Source organism: Lissotriton helveticus, chromosome 5_1 (assembly GCF_964261635.1).
Source record: "Lissotriton helveticus chromosome 5_1, aLisHel1.1, whole genome shotgun sequence".
Lineage (NCBI taxonomy): Eukaryota > Metazoa > Chordata > Amphibia > Caudata > Salamandridae > Lissotriton > Lissotriton helveticus.
The window spans coordinates 394219290-394242119 of NC_136065.1; the positions used below are offsets into that span (position 1 = coordinate 394219290).

The 22830-nt window shown below is 45.8% G+C and overlaps 1 protein-coding gene across 2 annotated transcripts in view; it reads left to right on the forward strand.

Moving 5' to 3' along the window:
- HSPG2 (heparan sulfate proteoglycan 2) overlaps nt 1-13511 on the forward strand; it is a 948088-nt gene extending 934577 nt beyond the window's left edge. For both annotated transcript variants that reach the window (XM_078642606.1, XM_078642605.1), the window contains 3 exons: nt 7585-7668; nt 9949-10052; nt 11250-13511. In XM_078642606.1, coding sequence (XP_078498732.1) covers nt 7585-7668; nt 9949-10052; nt 11250-11422 — 361 coding nt within the window. In that variant the 3' untranslated portion in view covers nt 11423-13511. The remainder of the gene's footprint in view (nt 1-7584; nt 7669-9948; nt 10053-11249) is intronic.
- Nucleotides 13512-22830: the final 9319 nt, after the last annotated feature.

Here is a 22830-nt window from a genome sequence, read left to right on the forward strand (position 1 = left end):
CGGGGGACCGTGGCGAGGGTGAGGTCGGCGGAGCAGAGCTGGCAGTTCGGGGTGTAGAAGGTAAGTCGTCTGTTGAGGTACGCTGGTCTGGTGTTGTGGAGTGCCTTGTGTGCGTGGGTGAGGAGCTTGAAGGTGATCCTCTTGTTGACGGGAAGCCAGTGCAGGTCTCTCGGGTGGGGTGTGATGTGGCTTTGGCGGGGGATGTCAAGCATCAGGCGTGCAGAAGCGTTCTGTATGCGTTGTAGACATTTCAGGAGTTTGGCCTCCTGCGTAGAGGGCGTTTCTGTTGTCCAGCCTGCTGCTGACAAGGGCCTGGGTGACCGTTCTTCTTGTTTCGGTGGGGATCCACCTGTAGATACCAATGGAGAGTGTTGAAGCAAGAAGACAAGACATCATTGACTTGTTTGGTCATGGAGAGTGTGGAGTCGAGGATAAACCCCAGGTTGCGTGCGTGGTCGGTGGGTGTTGGTGCTGCTCCCAGTGCAGTCGGCCACCAGGAGTTGTCCCAGGCTGAGGGGGTGGGGCCGAGGATGAGGACCTCAGTTTTTTCCGAGTTCAGCTTCAGACGGCTGTTCTTCATCCACTCGGCGACGGCTTTCATTCCTTCATGGAGGTTGGTTCTGGCGGTGAGGGGGTCCTTGGTGAAGGAGAGGATCAGCTGGGTGTCGTCGGCGTAGGAGATAAGGTTGAGGTTGTGCAGTCGGGCGACGTGGGCGACCAGAGCCATGTAGACGTTGAACAATGTTGGGCTGAGGGATGATCCTTGGGGTACGCCGCAGATGATCTTGGAGGCTTTGGAACGGAAAGGGGGGAGGCAGATGCTCTGGGTTCTGCCGGAGAGGAAGGAGGTGGTCCATTCCAGAGCCTTGTCACAGATCCCTGAGTTGTGGAGGCCTGTGCGTAGGGTGCGGTGGCAGACGGTGTCGAAGGCGGCCGATAGGTCCAGGAGGATGAGGGCCGCGGTTTCGCCTTTGTCCAGCAGGACCCTGATGTCATCGGTGGTGGCGAAGAGGGCAGTTTCGGTGCTGTGGTTGCTGCGGAACCCGGACTGGGACGGGTCCAAGATGTTGTTCTCCACGAGGTAGTGGGGCAGCTGTCTGTTGACCGTTTCCTTGATGACCTTCGCCAGGAATGGGAGCAGGGAGATGGGCCGGAAGTTCTTGAGGTCCCTCTGATCCGCCTTGGGTTTCTTGTGTAAGGCGTTAATCTCTGCGTTCTTCTAGTTCTCCGGGAAGGTTGCGGTCTCGAAGGAGATATCGATGGCCTTGCGGAGCTGGGGTGTGATGGTGCTGCTAGCTTTGTTGAAGATGTGGTGCGTGCATTGGTCTGAGTAGATGGTGTTCATGATTTTGATGGTGTCATCGTCGTTTATGTTGGTCCAGGTGAGCAGGGGGTTGATGTGGGTGGTGGCTGTGGGGTCTCAGGTGTCGGTGGCTGTCTGGGCGGTCAGGTTGTTGAAGCTGTCATAGATGTCTGCGATCTTGCGATGGAAGAAGGTGGCAAGGGAGTCGCACAGGTCTTGCGATGGTGTGATGTCGTTGGGGTTGGAGCTGGGGTTGGAGAGTTCCTTCACGATGTTGCAGAGCTCTTTGCTGTTGTGTGCGTTGTTGTCGAGGCGGTCCTTGAAGGAGGCCCATTTTGTGGCTCTGAAGAGGCGATGGTGTCTGCGGATGGCGTTCTTGTGGGCTGCGTAGTTGTCCGGTGTCTGTTCACAGTGCAATTTCTTCTCTAGTTTCCGGTGGGTTTGCTTGGAGACCTGGAGGTCCGCGGTGAACCAGCTGGCCTTCTTGTCAATCCGTCTGTTGGAGGGTTTCTTGATCGGGCGAGAGTGTTGGCGCAGTCATCGATCCAGCACCTGATTTTGCGAGCGGTGTTGTTGGTGGGATCGGCAGGTGGGCTTCGGGCGAGGATGGTGTCTAGCTGGTCTCCCGTGATTTTCCTCCAGCTGTGGCGGGGATCTGTTGAGTATGGTGGTGCGTGGTGGGTTTCCGGAAGGTGAAGTGGATGCATCGGTGGTCAGTCCAGTGGAGTTCGTTGGTGTGGCTGAAGGAGACGTGGGGGCTTGCGGAGAAGATGGGGGTCAAGCGTGTGGCCAAGGGAGGGGGTGGGTGTTGTTACGAGCTGTCTGAGACTGAGGTTGGGGAGGTTGTCAATCAGGGTGGTGGAGTTGGTGTCGTTGTTGTTCTCGAGGTGGAAGTTCAGATCTCCGAGGAGGATGTAGTCTATGGAGGCTAGGGCGTGCGTGCTGACTAAGTCAGGGATGGAGTCGCTGAACTGAGGCTGGGGTCCCGGGGGTCTGAAGACGAGAGTTCCTCTGAGGGTGCTGTTGGGATCAGTGTGGATCTGGAAGTGCAGGTGTTCGGCGGTGCTGAGGGGTCTTCGGTGCTGGTCGAGACCCTGAGGGTGTTCTTGTACTCATCTACTAGAAACACAGGAGCTTGGACAACTATATCTATGCTCTGCGCTATCCTGAGAAGCTAAAGAAGCTTCACCAAATCGCAATTGTGATACAACGTAGTTTTTGAGCCTTGAAAAAGTCATTTCAAGACAAAATATGTGTCGGCTGTTCTTTTGTTGTTTCTACATGTCAACAGTGATGAAGATCTGCGATTAGAATAAACTTATTGTTCATATCACTGGAGTTCTGCTATTGTTGATGAACTAAATTCTGACTTGTTAGTCAGTTGCGTAACTTTGTTGTGTTGTGCTCTATCAACCAATATATTGTTTTGTATATATAGAGGATTTCCTGTATATAGAGTAGCATTGTGGATGGCACAGTGTTAGACATCGAGCACGCTGGAAAATATCCTGTTCATTTAATAACTTTGTGGCCAACAAATTCAGAGGTGCTGGCTGTTATGAACCACTGCCATCAATTGTTTCTTTTTAATTTACCCTGGATATCTGTCAGGCTACAGCATGGGCATAAGTGCACAGATTCATCGAGCACTACTGCCTTGCCATCCAGGTCTGACCAGAAGGACATTTTGGACAAGCTGGTGCCAATGACCAGGGTGGGCTTTCTTTCGAAGGTTGTAATGGCTTTCTATTTCAGGCAATACATCACTCTTCTGACTTTCTCTGCCTCTCCTCATCCCTTGAAACAGGAAGAAAGATTCCATCATTTAAGCCCCTAGAGAGCACTCATTTTCTACACCAATCATACCAAAGTGCATCAGGTGGATGATCCGTTCTTTGTGGGGTTATAAGAGGCAAAGAAGAGCAAGGCTGTGCAGAAACAAACCTCTGCATTAAGATCTGCTATGCACTGACTAAGAAGCAGTCCCCAGAAGGTCTAACACTTCATTCCACAAAGACCAAGGCAAGGCTGCCCACACTACATTGGCAAGCAGAGTGCCCATCCTGGTTATTTGTCATGCAGCTACGTGGGCATTCATTCATGAACATCTGCACTAAGCACCAATAACCTGGACATCCAAGTCCATCAGGATAGGCATTTTCCCCACTCTGGCCTGCAAGATTTTCTAGGTTGAGCCATTCCACAGACTCACCACCTTGGGAGGTATCTGCGGTTAGAAGTGTCCATCAGAAGAAAAAGGTACTTTAGATAACACTCTTTCTGGTTTATACTCTATCAAACCGCAGGTTCCTCACCTTTCTCTGAACTCCGCATTCTATGGACAGCTCTTTTTGCATCTAAAAATGCTCCAGTACTAGACATCTACATACTTGTGTGCTTGATTACTACTGAGTTTCATGCTTGAGGGCATGGACAACGTTCAGAAGTAAACTAACTTCAGTGGCAATGGGTGATGCCCCTGTTTAGCTCCATTCTGATTGAGATATCTTATTGCACCTTTCCTTTTCGATATTCCAGAGGCATCAGACTGGATTCAGAAACTATTGAGCAGTGTTTCTGTGTGCCGGTAGTTGGCACTGATACTGTTGTGTGCCGAAAATGACATCTGTGCCCATATAGGCACTAATCTTGCACACTGACATAAGTTCCTTTCTTCCTGCTCCACTAGATTGGGATCCTGAGCTTCCTTACATAACTTGGAGATAATTTCTTGCCAAAAGGTTTTTGATTATGAGGAATGTCTCCTCCCAAGACGACAGGTTTCAAACCCTGTAAGAACTGCCGCAAGCAATGTCCATAACAGATCCTCACCAAGTTTGCTTACTGTGCCTGGGGTAGAGCTACAACTCCCAAGATCTGCAGTGACTGCACTGCATAAACCCAAAGGCCATAAGGGACCGTGAGGCGATACTCTATGTTGCCAAGCATTGGAAGACCCCACGTCGTGACCAGTCCAAGTCCAACGGTAGTCTCGGTCCTGTTCCAAATCTTAAGATAAGTCGAAGTAGAACAGAGAATCCAATGGGACTTGGGCCCTTCCTGCCCCTTACTGATACCCTTTTAGGGGTCTGGGCAAAAACTTGCCCTGGCCTCCTGGTCTATTGCCAAATTGCACGATGCCACCAACCTGACCCGGGCGACCCTACATTTTTGTCGCAGCACACCTCTTGCGAGAGCTTAGTCGAACAGGTATCGATAAGCCAGACTAATCCAGGCACTTTCCAAACACCTCCCGCCGATAAGGGGGTCCAAAATAGTAGAAACCTTTGAAATTAGTGTATTTTCTTCCACCAGTTTGGCACTCACATCCGCCAATGCTAGTTGCCTGCTGGGCCGCTATTCCTATGATGTTTGGTATTTGGTGGCTCAACTCATGCTAGGCGTCCCGGAAGACCTCTGTCCAGGCCTCAACGAAGCTATACTAGATGGTTGTGATGCAGCCAAGTTCACAATTTGTTGTGGCATTGGCCACGCCTGATTCCATCAGGCGAGCATTGGTACCGGCATACGTTTTTGCCACCCTGCCTGGCTGTGGTAAATGAGTTTTTCAGGTGATTGCCAATCATCTCTCATGGATATGCCGTTTGACGGGACTCACCTGTTTGGGGACTTGGTAGATTCCGTTTTAGAGCGGTTCAAAGTGAGCAGGGCCACTTCACATTCCCTGGACTTGTCTGCCCTTCCTTGCAAAGCCTATCAGCCCTACTATTCCTTTCACAGTTTCGACAGAGGTTACCCATACCGCCAACCAATTCAGCCTCAGCAAGGTGCCCCCCAGATTCGTGGCCACAGCTGTGACGCCCATCGACCCATATGGTCAAGGTGAGTGAGCAGCTCAGACCACATCTCCCCTCCCGTAGCCCCACCTGCCAAGCCCTTTTAGTGTGCCCAACTTGAAACACCATCTTTCCAGATAAGCTGGTTCTGCAGGTGGGAGTATTCTCCTTGCTGAAAGTCATGGTTCCATTTCTCGTTGGTCAAACCATCACCCTGCCGGTGTTTTATGCTCTGCCTCACCCCTCTAAGGAGTAGGAGAGCCTCCATTGCTTAGCTCCCACAAGAGCTCTACCATTTACATCGATCATACCAAAGAACACTAAGTCGACTATCAGACCTTTGTGGAGTTCACTGGAGTAAATAAAGGCAATGCCATGCAGAAACAGACCATCTCTCCTTGGATCGTACTCTACACCAAGATCTGCCACTCACTGGCCAAAAAGCAGCCTCCGGAAAGAGTAAGAGCTCATTTCACCAGGGCCAAATCTGCTACAGCTTCATTGGCAATGGCATGAGAAACGCCTGTATTGCTTTCTATTAGATTATCTTTAACACATGCGTTTTAGGTTCCTTCGATAGATCTTCCTCTGATGAAGGAACAGTGAACAGTTAGACAAGCCTTGAGAGAAAGACCACTTAAGAGCAGTATGTTTTTTTTTTTTTATTAATCATTAGCCAGATGTGTTTGAAAGTTTGTTCAATTGTGCCCTGTTGAAAAAGGCTCTAATATTGTGTGTGAGGAATGTGTACACAAAAGCCTCCTCCCCATATCTCAGGGTTATCCTTCCCTTCTTAGCTTCTGTTCCGACTTTTGTTGCAACACATTTTTCTAGTCACAGAGAGCCCTTTGTACAACCTTGCCACTCTCCCACACTCTTGGCTCTGGAAAAAGGCCTAAAAGTAGAAATTCTTTAGGTTATATCTGGTGAGTTTATTATCAACAACAAAAGAGTGACATTAAGTGCAAAAATATAAAGAAACCAATTCTACGTGATTCCCCTATATAACTTGTCACTAAGACGAAAAACGAAAGTGCCACAAAAATAACTCAGATGAAGATAGGAAAAGAAATATTTTCTTTAAAAGAACCCTCACTCACCAACCTGGTTGGTGACATGCTTCATCATTGGGTTCCCACTGGGGAGACCGAATGTCCCCCACAGTGTGCTACAACGCCTGATTTACAGCGGAGCGGGTTCTATTCGTTGTGAACGTGAAAAATAGTGGTAGTGATGTAAGTGATTTAAAAAATGTCTGGTTGTAACCTATATTCACTTTAATAGAGGGCCAACCAGCATCAGTTAAAAACAGGTGAAAAGGACTATTCAGAGTTTATAAATTGAAACCCCGTGTCCTACAAGGTAGTGGTCAACATGTTTCTGCTATATGGAGCCTGGATCGCTCAGCATTCTTCAGGACCTCAATAGTAATCCTCCGGTGGTATGCGCACGCTAAGGCGCACCCTGCCGTGAGGATATGTATGTGAAAAAAGACGATATTACTCACGGAATTACCTGTGGGGGCTCTCCCAGACATCTGTAGGGCCCGTAATTGGTTTTTTCCTTTCTTCACCCGAGTTATTTTTGTTCACAAACCCCCACCTCTCCACGTTATGCATCCTTAACTCAGAATGTCAGTACCTCTGTCTGCCATAATGTCATGGTTCCAGAACCCTCCATACTAGGTTCCCTTGCTTGACATGTTTGTGCCCTACAGGACACAAGTCTTTGTCACATTTTGTCAGGAGTCTCCAAAGACAAAAATATGTTTTGGGATAAAAGATATATTCCAGCATTTTTTATTTCAAATTTTGATGATCATGTAATGAATGATATCCCAATAGGTTTCAAGGTTCTTATTATAACGTATCTCTATATACAGAAGAAATAAAGTTGCCAGGCACCCAATTATGGCCACTGCAGTCCCTAGAAATAAACAAAAAGTTGTAGGATGGGAGATTGTCATATTATTAGAACTTTCGGCCATCTTTCCTAACAGCAGAATAACTAAACAAAATCTGGAATCACTTAGTAGATGGTATGCTATTTGAAAGTACTTCAGATGGAACTAAGAATGTACATTCTGTGTTATAAAGCACTGAGGGAGATCTCAAATTGTGCTTGTCATGAGAGCTGGAACTTTGTTTTATGTTTAGTACACATGAAACGGATAGGTTACTTCGTCAGACTAGTTCTTTTGCAAGGTGTGGGCTCAATAGAGGATTGACAATTCTCTAAGCCAATTAGGACACAATAAATCTTTATTCCTGCTCAAAGGGGGTACTTGTAAATAAAAGAGGCCTAATGCGGGTTTGCCTGAAATTGGGTCATACTGGTGAAATAGCAGAATATTTTTTAGACTAAAGTTTGTTTTGTGTTCCCCCAACTTGTTAAATGTGTACTAATTAGCCTGTTCCAATCTCCCTTTACTGCCACCTGCTTCCACTTCTGTAGTTTAACTTTTTTATCAAATCTTTCTTGCAGTTATCAGCTGGGTAGCGGAGAAGCCAACATTATGTCTGAGGATCCAGTGAATGATGGGGAATGGCACAAAGTGACAGCCATCAGGTAAGGCACTAACAGGTGGTATCTGAGGATCAGTGTGACATTGATAAGAAGGCGATGACCATGCACTAATGCCATCCGAGGTCCAGTGCCTAGAGGAGAATAGAAAATGGAAAAGTATAGTTCTGCAGGTAGAAAATGCCAGCTTTTTTGGGCCTGGTTCAGCCTTTTGTAGTTTGTCTTTGAGGGTGTTTTACGTGATGCTGATTGTGGCTAATTGATACTTTCTCAGAATCCACCTCCACCTCTGCCAGGCAGGCTGAGACAGTATGCACGATTTCATTCCTTTTGTAGCACCTCCTTCAGATATATGTTGAATTTTGCCATGAATGAATTTAGTTCCTTTGATATACCATAGTGTAAATGGCCTTGCTTTCTGCTCTATTAAGTTTGGTTTTCCGGACACTATAGAAACTGGGCTATCTCGGCCCCTACCCATATTTCTTTTAAATGAACGCTATCACCAAAATCACAGGAATGGGGGTTGGGTTTTGCGGTGAGAGATTCCCTGCACATACTTTGTCATGGATCAACCACCTTGTTATCCTTATTCACTGGACAAGCTAGCTCAGCCAATGTTTTCATCTGGATTTCCCGGCACCAGTCCAAAGCCTTTCCATGTCCTGTCAAGCTTCGCTGAAACCCCAGTGATTGGGATGCTTGTCCTGCCTTTCTTTCTCCCACAGCTGAATATCTGCCATGTTGTGTCCCCTGAGAACCTATCCTTGATCTTAAGCCCAGTGTATTCCCAATCCTGTGAGCAGTCCACTCTATCCCAGTTGGATTCTCTACCCTGATGATTGAACTTGAGGATATCTATTTGCACAAGCTCCTCAAAAAGGTGTTAAGGAAAGGTATGTCCAGACAGTTCTGGACTTCAGTTCTTCCATGTGCCCCTCAAAATCTGTGCTCCAGTGATGACATTTACAGCCATCCGAGTACCTTCATAATTAAACAGTGCAACAAGAAGACGGTCAGTTCTAAAATCAGTATAAGGAATCCAACAGTTTCTGAAAACTCTTTGTCAAGGATAACGAAAAGCACAATGGAACTTCAAAGGGCGTCCTCAAACACTGAGACTATGGTCTGTTTGTTACAGGAACTACTTTAACTCGTTTCCATTTGATTCAAGGGCACTTTAGGATGATGAATGGTTCCATTGTTTTTTGATCTTTGTAGCAAGCAGGAAAATAAAGGGTATTCAATTGTAACTTCCTAAAATACCAAACTGTTTGCTGCCCCCAAACCCATATGTCTATATGATTAGTGTACAATTTCATCCAAGACATGTTCACATTCCACACTACAAATGTTGCCAGTACCGCTACCTAGCATGTGTTTCCCATATCCACCCCTCAAATGTGGAAATATGGATCTTCCAAATGCATCAACATGGGCTGAACCCTGGCTCTGCTCTTGCAGATTTTAAAACTAGTATTGAATGTGTTGGCTGTTTTTCGAAATAACATATATTAAAAAAATATGAAACATCTTTCACAATGTTTTAAAGATATCATATTACATAGCATATCTGAAATGAGCGTTTCCTCTCCCTGAATGGTACACATTTATGAAATGGCCTGGCTATGACGTGTTGTACTTGGTTGCCAACTGTACTGCTATATTTCCACAACATTTCCTATTGTGTATATGTAACACGTGAAAGGAGGGCTGCACGTTCGTACTTTGGTAATTTTTCGCTTCCACACTTTTTGCACTACGCACATCTTGCACTTTAAACCATTGAACAAAGAATGGTCGGTATCAAATGCTGTCAGGTTTTCTCAACTTTTAGCCTATCTGCTCTTCCTGACCTGCTTTGCTCAAACCCTATTTTTATAAACCTCTTTAGATGGCATTTGTGGGAACTGGTGCTCCTACTGATCCAGGGTAAGATGGACATTTGAACTTGTTACCAAAGCAAATCTTGATCGCTTTGTAAGGTCCCTCTTTAATATATTGACATTGCGGTCGGATCGTGTGTAAGGAGGATGTACATCAGCACTTTAGTACTCCTAGCTCCCCCACACTTTTCACCCTCCACGTTTGCCTTTCAACTCACTGCGCAATGAATGACTGACTCTAGATGGTGTTATTCAGCCAACCACTTTTTACTGATTTCCCTTGCTTTTTTAAACCCATTTATGTGACTATCTAGTTTGTTTGTCTAGCTGCTACAGCTAGCTGAGGGAATTTTAGTTACTGATGTACATTATTATTGCAATGGTTTTTAGTAACAATGCAAGTAAATAGACTTGACAATTGTATGTATACACTTTCCAGAGAGGGGAAGGAAGGATCCATCCAAATAGATGGAGAGGACATGCTGACGGGACAATCTCCAGGAAAGAATATCATGGTGAACACCAAGGGCAGCATTTACCTCGGTAAGAATCAACCATGGGTTGGAATTCAAGGAGTCTCACCTCCTACATGACCCGGGGCTGGTGTATGCCGCAGTTGTATGTAATTCATCAAAAGTTGCTGAAGTGGTGAGAATAAACAATAATTTGAGGGTATAAAAGTAGGAATGAGACAGAAAGGTATAGTGTAAAAAAGTCGGAGAAAAGGCAAGGTGTTATGTAATTGTGCCAACTCTTCCTTTTCTGGACAGCAACTGTAGCGCAGCCGAAATCCAGACAAGGTTATTTTTAGCGGACTCTCACTTCTGCTTTACTGGAGAATACATGCCCAGTGCATTTCAGCAGGGTGATGAAACAGGTCACCCATATGGACCAGAAAATAGTAGATAATGATCAAATTAAACTTCATAAATTGCCCACTTCAAGATGCCAATTGCCATTTGACTCTTAACAGAAAGGCATTGGTTAGTAACACCCCTTCAAACTGATTTGATCAACATCAGAATGGTGAAACAAATGAGCCAGCCCTTTTGGTATTTGATCCACTTACCAAAAGGTTATGTAAAAAACATTGTGGGAGTATGCGCCAGAATGAGACGGCCATTGGAAAGAAAGGCCCGAGGTCCAGAAGGGTAAAAGCAAGGCTTGTGGTGTAGCAAGACACCAAAAGAGAAAGGGAGAGGAGCTGAGAAAAGAAAATACATTGATACAGGAACAGAAGAAGATGAATGAAAAAGGAGACTTGAGCCTCTGAGCTTGAGAAAGAGGTACAAGGACAAAAATATTTTGTTACGGTGTTTGGTGGAGGATGGGCAGGAGAGTGGCTCGCTTTGTAGCAGTCAATGTTGATGTGTTGAAAGAAAAGAGTATGGTAAACTTGATTAATATCTGTTTCTAGAGGATAGGTGACCATATACAATAGTTTAAGGTTGTGAAAAAGTCAATGGAAATTCAGGACAATGGACATCCACTTAAGGGAGGGTTAACACTGATGTGATGGGAAGGGAGTACAGAAGAGATATGGCAGATATATTAAGGACATTTCATTAACAGACTCGACATATTGCAGCATTTTAAATGCTTTCTTTAGGTTAGCACATCTAGTACATTAGTGCTACAATCTTCCTCTGGAGTTGAATACCTTTAAGAATCTTCATGGTTTTCTAGTTATAATGTTAGAAAAAGCCATGTACAAAATGCTGAAAATATGTTGTTTTTCAGGTGGCGCTCCAAATATGAAGACTCTTACCGGTGGCAAGTACTCTTCAGGGATCACTGGGTGCATCAAGAATGTGGTACTGATGAACGCCAGGCCGGGCCAGAACCCTCACCAGCCAATTGACCTGAAGCACCATGTGGAGGCTGGACAGAACACTAAGGAGTGCCCTTCATAGGCCAAGGCCTCTATGACATCACCCAGTGGCCACTAGAGAGACTTATTTTTTAAAGACACAAAGACGGCAATATGGTGCTTTGCTGCTACCAAAAAAAGGTGGGAGGGGAAGTAATGAAGGGAGAGGGGGAAGGAGGTATTTTGGTGCTTCTGTACTACAGATTTTTTTTCCCTTTTTTAAAACAAAAAGTATAATTCTATGATGTTTTTACAATGTGAATGAAGGAATAATGTAAATTCAAGGAAGACACTTAATTTTTAAGGGAAAAATATACCTGTATGTGTTTTACAAGTATTATCCTCCACAGAAAGCTATGTTAAAATGTTAGAGAGGTAAAAAAACAAAATCGACTTGCCACTCTCCCATATCATCCCCATATGCTTGGACCCAGTGTCCGTGTTCTTTCAACGTGTGTAACAATGGTTTGGACAGAAGGGAGAAATTCTGGGAACTTAAAACGCTGCAAGAGTTCTGGTAACTTGGGCTTCTTTGCTATTCCTAGTCCCGCCAAGTCACCATTTCCAAACCTAAAATAACCGTTAATTGTTTTTTTTATTTACATTCATTTTTAAAGTGAAAGGCAAGCTGCGGACACCTGGTCTGCGTAGGGTGAGCTGTGCTTATTCCTAGCATGCCGAATTGACTCTGGTAGATGCACATTTTGGCCGGATGTCACGTTGGCTCTTGGAATAGTTCACATACTTAACTTTGGGCTGCCTCCAATCCTTGGCTGGTAGCAAGATAAGGGTTTACTGCGAGTGTGTAGCGACGGCTCTCATTCATGGTGCTATGCCCATGTTGCTTCTGGAAACTGGGGCGAGCTGGCTCCTCTTTGGAGGGAAGTAGGTTGCCTTGACATAGCTTGCCACGGACTGCAGAGAGTGCCTGATGTGTGTGCCCTGCCACTGTTCTTTGAATGTGTTCTTTTTAATCTCAAACTCCTGGTGTTAACAATACAGTATTAGCCCATATTGTTATGGGTGTTCTATGCAAATTGGCGCAAAGCCACCTTATTCAGTGCACTCCTTAACAGTGATTCCTAAGAGTGGGCCCTGGTGGTATTTGAAGGGGCATGGTGAGCGAGTCAGACATTGTAGGTGTGTTTGTTTATTCAGGGGTTCCAAAGAAGGCAAGGCATTCAGGGATATGAGTTTAGCTGAGATCAAATGATTCCGAACCGCATCCAAGGGAAATTGAAGCAAAAATTGTAGTGTTTTTAGTAAGCAACCAACCCATCCTGAGGACACTGACTGTACTAGTAAGGGTAATGAGGAGTTTTAAATTTCAGCTAGGCAGTAAAGCAGTGTACATGTAGGATTCGCGCCTCCTTTCAGTTTGAATTGCCACTTCTAAGTCCACCCCCTCCCTCTTGATAAGGCAAACCCAATTCCCATCCCTGGGGAGCAAATAGGGCTCAAGATTCTCTAAATAATGAGTGAATTATGTATTTTTTTTGTTATTCCATTAATTGACTTATTTTCATGGGATAGGCTGTGTATTATACAGAGAGGAAATGCTTTATGTGCTTCTCCAATCCCCACGCAACTTTTACCACTGGATGGCGAGAAAAATAAAGTTTCCATCACATCAATAGGGGCATGAAAGAGAAACAAAGATGTGGAAGGGGACAATGAAACAATGTTTGACCGCACAGAGAAATAATGTTTGAACTGGTGGAGGATCCTCAAACTATTATCGCCTTTGCCCCCTTCGGCCTTGATGGCTCTCATCCATGAGGCGCTATTCCAGAATCCATTTTTTCAAAGCCACGACATCCATTTGGGTCACAGTATTTCAGCAGCCACGGATGGGGCAGTCTCGTCTCTTGTTAAAAATCCTCTGGACTTGTACAACTGTTTATGTTTACACATTGGAGGGCCGAGGGTCTGTCTGGCTTGTACATCTCATGGCCCCCAAATGTACCAGGTTCCGGTTTCCTGCGCTTGAGGACCTGCTGCAAACACAAGCCACCACTCAAGATCTGTGTTTTTGTTTCAGGGCAGGACAAGAGATCTCTGTTCCTTCGAAGCCACTGAAGCACTTTGGCACCGTTTTAGCCTTTTAATATAAAAGATTTGAGAAATACAAATTGATTGTGTCATTGTATCACTATTTTCAAACAATTTTTTAATGCTTTTTGGAGTTGATGGTATTTCGACTTTGATTGTGGGAAATTGCAATTATAGAAACTTTATGATGGGGTTTTATTTTGTGTGAAGAGGTCTGGGCAAAAGGTTTTGAGGGTATGCTTTTCACCATACAGGCTTCCTTTGGCACACTTGTTCACCTTATAAGGAACTAGTAGTCCGGCTTCGGGTTCCCCATTTACAGTGACATAAACAAATAATAGATCAATGCATCTCATTAATCTACACCTTTTTTTCTCCCCAAAGATACTCATATATTCACAAAAGTATTATAGATTGGCACATGGTCACGAACATGTGATTAGCGATATGTTGAAAATGTCCTGCAATCCATCTCTGGCCGTTCAGCTCTCCTGTCATTGCAAAATAGTTAGAGGAATGGGCATGCATGTGACCCAGAGAAGGGGCTATATATTAGCGTGGAAGGAAGTATCAAAAAGGCACTTTGTTCTAACTTGATATTTTGGTATATTGACTGACTAGCCCTATAGGTGATCCAATAGCGGTATTTGCTGCAGTTGGGTTTTGATTATGAAGAAGTCTTGACCATGTCTGAGTTTCTACTGTATGCACGAAGCACTGTGTAAAAATACTTATGCAATAAGCAACATACTCTTCAAGCCCCTAGAACATTCCTTTTGGTTCTTAACTTATGTTGAAATTGACAAACACAACCTTATTTGCTATTCATTCAGATAGTTTTAGAACATTGGGAGCTATTAGTCACTGCGTTATGCATCTCATTATTCATCCATGTCAGCATACATTTCATTCACGCTTCATTACGTTATTACCCCAAGTTCCTTTGCATGTGACTGGCATGTAACCTGAAGTATTAATTGGGATTACCACCTAAAATTTGTTTCATAAACATTGACGATTCCTGGCAAGACCCCAGCCGGTCAATCAAAACCCACAATTAAAAAGAAATATTGATTTCAAAAGGGCTTCACCTTCTTTCCTCCTAACATGTTATTGATTATTAGAACAATGAATACTTAGGTGCTTCAGTCAATGTAATAGAGTGGCAGAGAGCAAATCATGGCTAGTATAGTCCTGCTCCACTATTAAAAACGTTTGTCTTTCGGTTTCTCCCCATTTAGTTTAAAACCTTTACGCACATATACCGGCACCGAAAAAGAAAACCTAGTCTTCCTCCACAGCAGCATCTAAGCACTCAGCGCCGAAGACTAGCACTAGCTCCTCGGCTCCTAAACCACACTCCCACGCTTCGGAGCCAAAGAAACCCCCGGAGCCAAAGAAACCCCCGGAGCCAAAGAAACCCCCGGAGCCAAAGAAACCCCCGGAGCCAAAGAAATCCCCGGAGCCAAAGAAATCATTGGAGCCGAAGAAATCCCCAGAGCCCAAAAATCCCTGGGAGCCGAAAAAGACAAATGTTCCACCGGCCAAAGACACTGCCAAAGAACATGTTTCAAAACCTAAAGATGCTCATAGCTCGGTGCCCAAAGACCTTCGTCACCAGAGGAGCTACCTTCCACAGAGGACTTATTCCATCCAGACCCTACACAAAAAACTCTGGTTAAAGATCCAAAAACTCGTCGATTAACTCTTAGTTCTAAAAAACGACCATTGGACACACCTGCTCCTCATCCTAAGAAAAAGGACATTGCAACCTCTCCTCTAAGTATACCTTCTCCTCCTCCTCCTCTACCTCATATTCCTTCACCACCTCCTCCCCTACCACATCACTCCCCTACACCTTCTCCTACTCCGCTAGCAGACGATAACAGGGATGACACCTCTAATGACACAGCGGGTGGTGCAGATAGTGAGCCACCATATCATTCTAGTCCTCCTGCCTCACCTGACCCTTGGGATGATTATAGCACCCCAGATGTCCCTAACATCCCACAAGATGACCTATATCCCTCAAGGCCTTTTCCACCAGAAGACACTATGGGATTTAACCAACTGGTACATAGGGCTGCCCAATACCATGAGATTGACCTACATACTGACCCAGTAGACGAAGACTTCCTTGTGGATACCTTTGACACTGCACAAAGGTCCACATCAATTTTACCCATGCTTAAAGGGGTTATTAAGCATGTGCCAGAAGTCTTCAAAGACCCAGTTAGGGCTTGAATCATCAATCCCCAAATTGAAAAAAGTATAAGGCTTTCCCTTCAGATCCAGCCTACATTAAAGGGCCTGCACCATTAGACTCCCTTATAGTCTCCAACGCACGCAAAAGAGCAAATTCACAAACATCAGGCGAGGCTCCTTGACGCATCAGGTAAAAGAACAGCGTCACAGGCAGCCAACATTTTGCGTATTGCCAATACTCAAGCATTACTTGCAAGATAGGACAGGGCACATTATGATGAATTAGAATCAATAATGCAGCACCTTCCAGATAAATACAAAAGTAGGGCAATTGAGCTTATACAAGAGGGTAAAAACATCACCAATACCTCTATTCGTTGTGCCCTAAATGCAGCAGATGCTGCTTCAAGGGCAGTTAATACCAGTGTCCTGTTGCGTTGACATGCTTGGCTGCGCATTTCAGGTTTCAAACCTGAAGTACAAAGTGCCATCTTTAACCAACCCTTTGATGAGCAACATTTATTTGGGCCTAATGTGGATGTATCCCTTGAGAAAATGAAAGGATACGAACACAGCTAAATCTATGGGAGCCTTGCAGTCACAAGCTCCCCGACTCTCCTTTCCCGCTCATCTTACAGAGGCAATGATAGGGGATACTCCTCAGATAGTCCCTCTACTTCTTACAAAGCCCCTACTCAATCCACCTATAGTAGGGGCTACCAAAGAGTAGGTTACAGGGGTAACAACAAGAAGGGCAGTGGCAAAGCCAACAACTCCTGCTCCGCCTCCACCCCTGCCCAATGACTTCCCTCCACTTCCCCCACCACATTCCACTTCAGTTGGGGAAAGACTACAACAATTCCTGCCTGCTTGGACCAACATCACATCAGACAGATGGGTGCAACAAATAATTCAATCAGGTTACTGTCTCGAACGAACATCTACCCCCCCAAACATACCACCGAAACAGCGTCCAATGTCACAAGAACATTTGATACTGCTCAGGCAGGAGGTAACAGCCCTCTTACAAAAAAACGCAATAAAACTAGTTCCACTCCCTGTACTTTCTAATTCCAAAGAAGGACGGATCTCTAAGGCCTTTTCTAGACCTCAGACCACTAAACCTGCACATACAATCAGACCACTTCCATATGGTCACACTACAACAGGTCCTTCCTCTCCTTTTACAAAACGACTTCCTTGCCACTATAGATCTCAAGGACGCCTATTTTCCCATTCCCATTCAAACAGCGCACAGAAAGTATCTCAGATTTGTACTAGACGGTCAGTACTATCAATTCAAGGTACTCCCATTCGGAGTCACAACAGCACCAAGAGTGTTTACCAAATGCCTAGTAGTAATAGCTGCACACTTAAGAAGACATCACATTCACGTCTTCCCATATCTGGACGACTGGCTCATAAAAGCCAGCTCATACAGCCAGTGTGTACAACACACTCACACCACTATCCAATTACTCCACGACTTGGGTTCACAGTAAACCACACCAAGTCCCATCTGCAACCCTCCCACGTACAGCTATATCTCGGTGCCACAATAAACACCGCATTAGCGCTAGCTTATCCCTCTCCTGCCAGGATAACAAGTATACAAGCTGTTCTGGCAAAATTCCAACTGCAACACTCTCTTCCAGCTCGAGTGTTCATGCAACTCATAGGATTGATGGCCTCTTGCATATTCATAGTGCCTCATGCAAGACTACAAATGGGTCCACTTCAAGAGTGCTTAGCACGCCAATGGAACCAGGCTCAAGGTCAATTAACAGACCTAGTGTTGGTAGACAGACTCACCGATCTCTGCAATGGTGGAGCACCAAAAACCTTTCAAAGGGCTGACCATTCCTAGAGCCAGTTGCTCAAATAGTCATGACAACGGACACACCGCTCTCCAGCTGGGGAGCTCACCTACTGCACCACACCATGCAAGGCAGGTGGACACCGCAACAAATGTTACTACACCTCAACCACCTGGAGTTACTAGCCATATTTCTAGCCCTACAAGCATTCCAAACGCAAATATCGGGCAAAGCTGTCTTAGTCTGCACAGACAACATGACAGCCATGTACTACATAAACAAATGAGGAACACACTCTCCGCAAATCTCTGTTAGCGCAGCAGATATGGAGATGGGCTATACCACTAAAGATCCTCCTCTTAGCCCAACATGTTCCAGGAGTACAAAACACCATAGCAGATTAAGTCGGCAGACACAACAGATCCACGAGGGAACTTCATCCACAAGTTCTTCAACCGTTCTTTTAACTGTGGGGACAACCTCAAATAAACCTTTTCGCCACCCACAAAAATGCCAAATGCCCAAGCTTCGCCGCCAGATATCCACACCAGCTGTCCAAAGGCAATGCGATATGGAGGAACTGGTCCACAAATTTGCGTACGCCTTTCCACCTCTCCCACTACTTTCATTAGTGGTACGCAAACTACAGCAACATTCCCTGACACTCATTCTAGTAACTCCAACTTGGGCCAGACAACCGTGGTACACCACACTGCTGCAACTTTCTGTAGTACCACACCAAAAGCTATACCTGTCTCCACGCTTACTAACCCAGAACCATGGAGAGATCAGACACCCGGACCCAGCCTAGCTCAACCTAGCGATCTGGCTCCTGAAGTCATAGAGTTCGGTTACCTTAACCTTCCCCCTGACTGTATGAATGTTATTAAAGAAGCTAGACGTCCCACCACTAGAGCATGTTATGCAGCCAAGTGGAAACTTTTTGTAATATACTGTCATAACAACCACATCCATCCTTTAGATGTGTCTATTCAACACATCATAGGATACTTACTACACCTTCAAAGATGTAACTTAGCGTACACGTCTATTAGACTGCACCTTGCTGCCAATGCAGTATACCTACAAAATAGACAACATCTATCACTTTTTAATGCACCTACCATAAAGGCTTTTATGGAAGGACTCAAAAGAATAATTCCTCCCTGAAGACCACCTTCACCGGTGTGGAATTTAAACATTGTTCTCACACGGTTAATGAGACCTCCCTTCGAACCTGTACATAAATGTGAACTGCAATTCTTAAATTGGAAAGTTGCTTTCCTAGTGACTATTACTTCTCTCAGAAGAGTAAGTGAGCTACAAGCATTCACCATTCAAGAACCTTTTCTGCAAATGCACCATAATAAAGTTGTTCTCAGAACTAATCCTAAATTCCTTCCAAAAGTCATTTCACCCTTCCATCTTAATCAATCTGTAGAGCTGCCCGTATTCTTCTCGCAGCCACAAACCGTCGCAGAAAGAGCTCTTCATACCTTAAATGTCAATAGAGCATTGCTTTACTACATTGAAAGGACACAAACTTTTCGCAAAACTAAACAACTTTTTGTGTCTTTTTCACCACCACACAAAGGTAACCAACCCCATATCAAAATCTGGGATAGCTAGGTGAATTGTCAAATGCATACAAATTTGCTACCATAAGGCTAAATGTACGTTATCTGTCCCTCCTAAAGCCTATTCTACAAGAAAGATAGGGGCTTCAATGGCATTTTTAGGGAACATTCACTTAGATGACATCTGCAAAGCAGCTACATGGTCTACACCGCACACATTGTATTGCTGTGCAAACTAAACAACCAGCTACTGTGGGCCAGGCTGTACTCAAAACACTGTTTCAAACCACTGCAATAGTTACGGGTGGTCGCCGCTAAGTGTGGGTTCCGCTATACAATCTATGCACAGTGTGTAATCTGCAGCTCATATGCCACGAACGGAAAATTGTCTTACCAGTATGCATCTGTTCTTGGCATGTAGAGCTGCAGAGTTACACATGCCCACCCTCCTCCACGGCTACCTTTATCTGTTCCTGTATTATCTTAATTAGTTACAGCTTACATGGACATCCTTCCTTTTCTTGCAAAGCTCCATCATTTCCCTAATGGCGAAAAACAATCTAAGGATGGAGCTGATGCCCATGCGCAATATGATCCAAGGGAGGAGTCACCTATCCCGTGACTTCCAAAGACTTTTCATGACAAAAACAAACTGCAAACATCCGGGCCCAACACTAGGTGGCGATCTATGCACAGTGTGTAACTCTGCAGCTCTACATGCCAAGAACAGATGCATACTGGTAAGTAGCATTTTCCTTCCGGTACTTCGATGTCCCCGCAAGGATGAAGTCTCTCCTTCCCCTTCGCCTCCGGTGACTCAGACACAGTCCGAGAGTCTCACCTGTGCCCAGAGAAGCAATGCTTTCGCCTCCAGCGCCGCAATTGGAGCAAATCAGACTGCCTCCTCGAGTGGTCTCTGAAACAGCGGTACTGGATCCATTGCCACCCTTTTCGGTTCCGGGTACAGGTCCTTCGTGTTTCCTGAATGCAGTGTTTGCCACGTTCGCCAGAGTGGCTAACCTGCTGGTGCACCGGTTGGCCCCATGGAACCGCTTTCATACTTCCTTGTAGGTTTACCACCTCACTTCACACAGGCACCTTTTGTGTCTGTCATGCCAGTGGGCCTAAGGAGCTGGCCTCTCCCTATGCTGAGGTTCTCTACGCCGGTGCAATCCCTAGAGGGAAGAGTGCCGTTGGATAGGTCTTCTCCTGTGCCATCTGGCTCGGGTCCAGCGCCAAGTCGGCTTCGGCACCGATTCGGCTTCGTCCAGCGCCTTCGACTATTACTGTGGAGCCTCCATCATCGCCATTTCCAAAGTCACCGGCACTGCGTCTGGCGCTGCCGACGCCCGTCCCTAGGATGAGATCCAGAAGGGAGGCACAGAGGCTGATGGAGGCGGAAGAATATCAGGAGCAGCAGGAAGAGGGTGAGATTGTTGACCCTATGCAGGAAATTGTGGGACCGCAGGAGGCTAGTGGATTGGTCACATCTCCTGAATGGGAGCTCTCTTCATTGAACTACCATTGCAGGAGGTTTCCTCATACCACTCTATAATAAGGAAGGTAGCAGATTTACTGGATTTGCCATTACCCACTGCGGAGCTTAAATCTAATATTTTAACAGAAGTGCTTCATTCTCCCAGTTCAGAACCTCTGCTTCCCTTTACTGAGGCTTTGACTGAGCCCATTTTAGAGGTGTGACAGAAGCCAATAACTGCCCCTGTAGTGTTGAGATCGGTTGCAAGGAGATACAAGGTGGTTCCTGGAGATACTGCTTTCCTTTCCACACACCCATCTCCAGAGAGCTTAGGCATCATGCTCTCCTAACAGTCTGCAGGCCCATCTACGCCTGCAGAGAGGGAATCCAAGAGGATGGAGCAGTCAGCAAAAAAAAAAAAAACATTCTTTGGCCAGTATGGCTCTGAAATCGACATGCGACCTGTCTGCTGGGTCGCTATATCCACTCTCTCATGGATTTGGCAAATGAGGTGTTCCCCAAGCTTCCGGAAGGGTGTCTGCGAAAGTTCTATCAGACACCCAAGATGCGGCCCGTCGCGTAATTTAGTCAAGACTTAATACTGTGGACTCTGTTGCCAGATTTATGGGTTCCTTGGAGGGTAGCAGGAGGCATGCCTGGCTAAGGGTTTCTGGGTTTTCATCTGTTGTACAGGCCACCCTATAGGACTTGCCTTTTGATGGCTCTCGTCTTTTTGGTGTCAAAGCGGACAGCAGTAGCAGATACAACAGCAGCATCAGGCGAACCCTATGTATAGGTCCTACAGAGGAAAGGTTAAAGGTTGTCTGCGAGGCACAGCGCAGCTGGAAGTCTCCTCCTCCTCCTCTCTCGCCCCTCCAACTGGTACTGCAGGAAAGCAGCTCTAGATCCTCCATCCTAGAGCATGTTGGTCCTGTAGGAGGATGGGTGTCCCATTTTCTACAAAATTTAAGGTTTGTTACTTCAGATCTCTGGGATTTGGATCTCGTAGAAAATTGGTATGCCCTTCCCTGCCGGGAGTCTCCCCCTCCTGCCCCCCTCGCCAGGGTTGGTGCTCAGAGGACCACCGGTTGCTTCTACAAGAAAAGGTTCTAGCTTTGCTGCAGAAAGGTGCGATAGAGGTGGTTCAGTGTCAGGGATGCTATTCCCAGTACTTCCTGATTCCCGAAGAGGATAGTTGATTGAGACCGATCCTAGGCCTCAGGGTCTTGAATTTTTACCTCGAGCAGGAACAATCCATGGTGGTGACCGTGGCTCAGGTTCTTCTGGCGTTGCAGTAGTAAGACTGGATGGTATTGATCGATTTGCAGGATGCGTATTTTCACATACCCATCCTGAAGTCACACCGGAAGTATCTCCATTTTACGGTGGGATCTCAACACTACCAGTTTGTGGTCCTTCAGTTTGGTCGTACATCTGCACCACAGGTCTTCACGAAGGTGATGGCGGTGGTAGCAGCAGCACATGTCAGAAGATCAGAGATTCCTGTTTTTCCCTATCTGGGCGACTGGCTGCTCAAAGCAAAGTCGTCGGAGATGGTGCTATTTCATTTGCAAGTAACAATACGTCTGTTGTTCAAATTTGTTTTTTTAATAAACGTGCCCAAATCTCACCTGGTGCCCTCTCCGTGCAATCTGTTCATAGGGGCAAAACTGGACACTACTGTGAGTCGTGCCTTCCTGCCTCTACAGAGGATTAAGACATCCAGGCTATGATTCCACTTTTTCACGATGGTGCACCTGTTCCAGTCTTGAAGGCCATGCTCCTGCTCTGTTCACTTCCTCCATACTGTTGGTCAGCCATGCATGCTGGCACATGAGGACCCTCCAGTGATGCCTCCGCAGACAGTGGTTTCAACACAACAGAGATCGCAGGGAGTTGGTCAGAATCTCCAGAGACACTTTAGTGGAGCTGTTATGGTGGAGCGTTGCGGACAACCTGTCTCAAGGGAAGCAGTTTCAACCTCCTCCGGTGGCCACAGTGATAACGGATGCTTCCACTCTAGGGTGTGGCGCTCATCTGAGGGATTTGGAGGTCAAAGGCCTTTGTCTACAGAGGAAAGATTGTTTCACATCAATCTTCTGGAATTGCTGGCGATACGTTTGGCTCTCAAGGCTTTCCTTCCTTCCCTTCATGGTCAGTCGGTTCAGGTCCTGATGGACAACACTACCGCGATGTGGTACATCAAAAAACAGGGAGGAGTAGGTTTGTATCGTCTCTGCAGAGAGGCTCGGCTGCTCTGGTCCTGGGCTCAGGACTACATGATTTGTGTGAATGTGAATCATCTGGCCGAAGTGCCGAATAT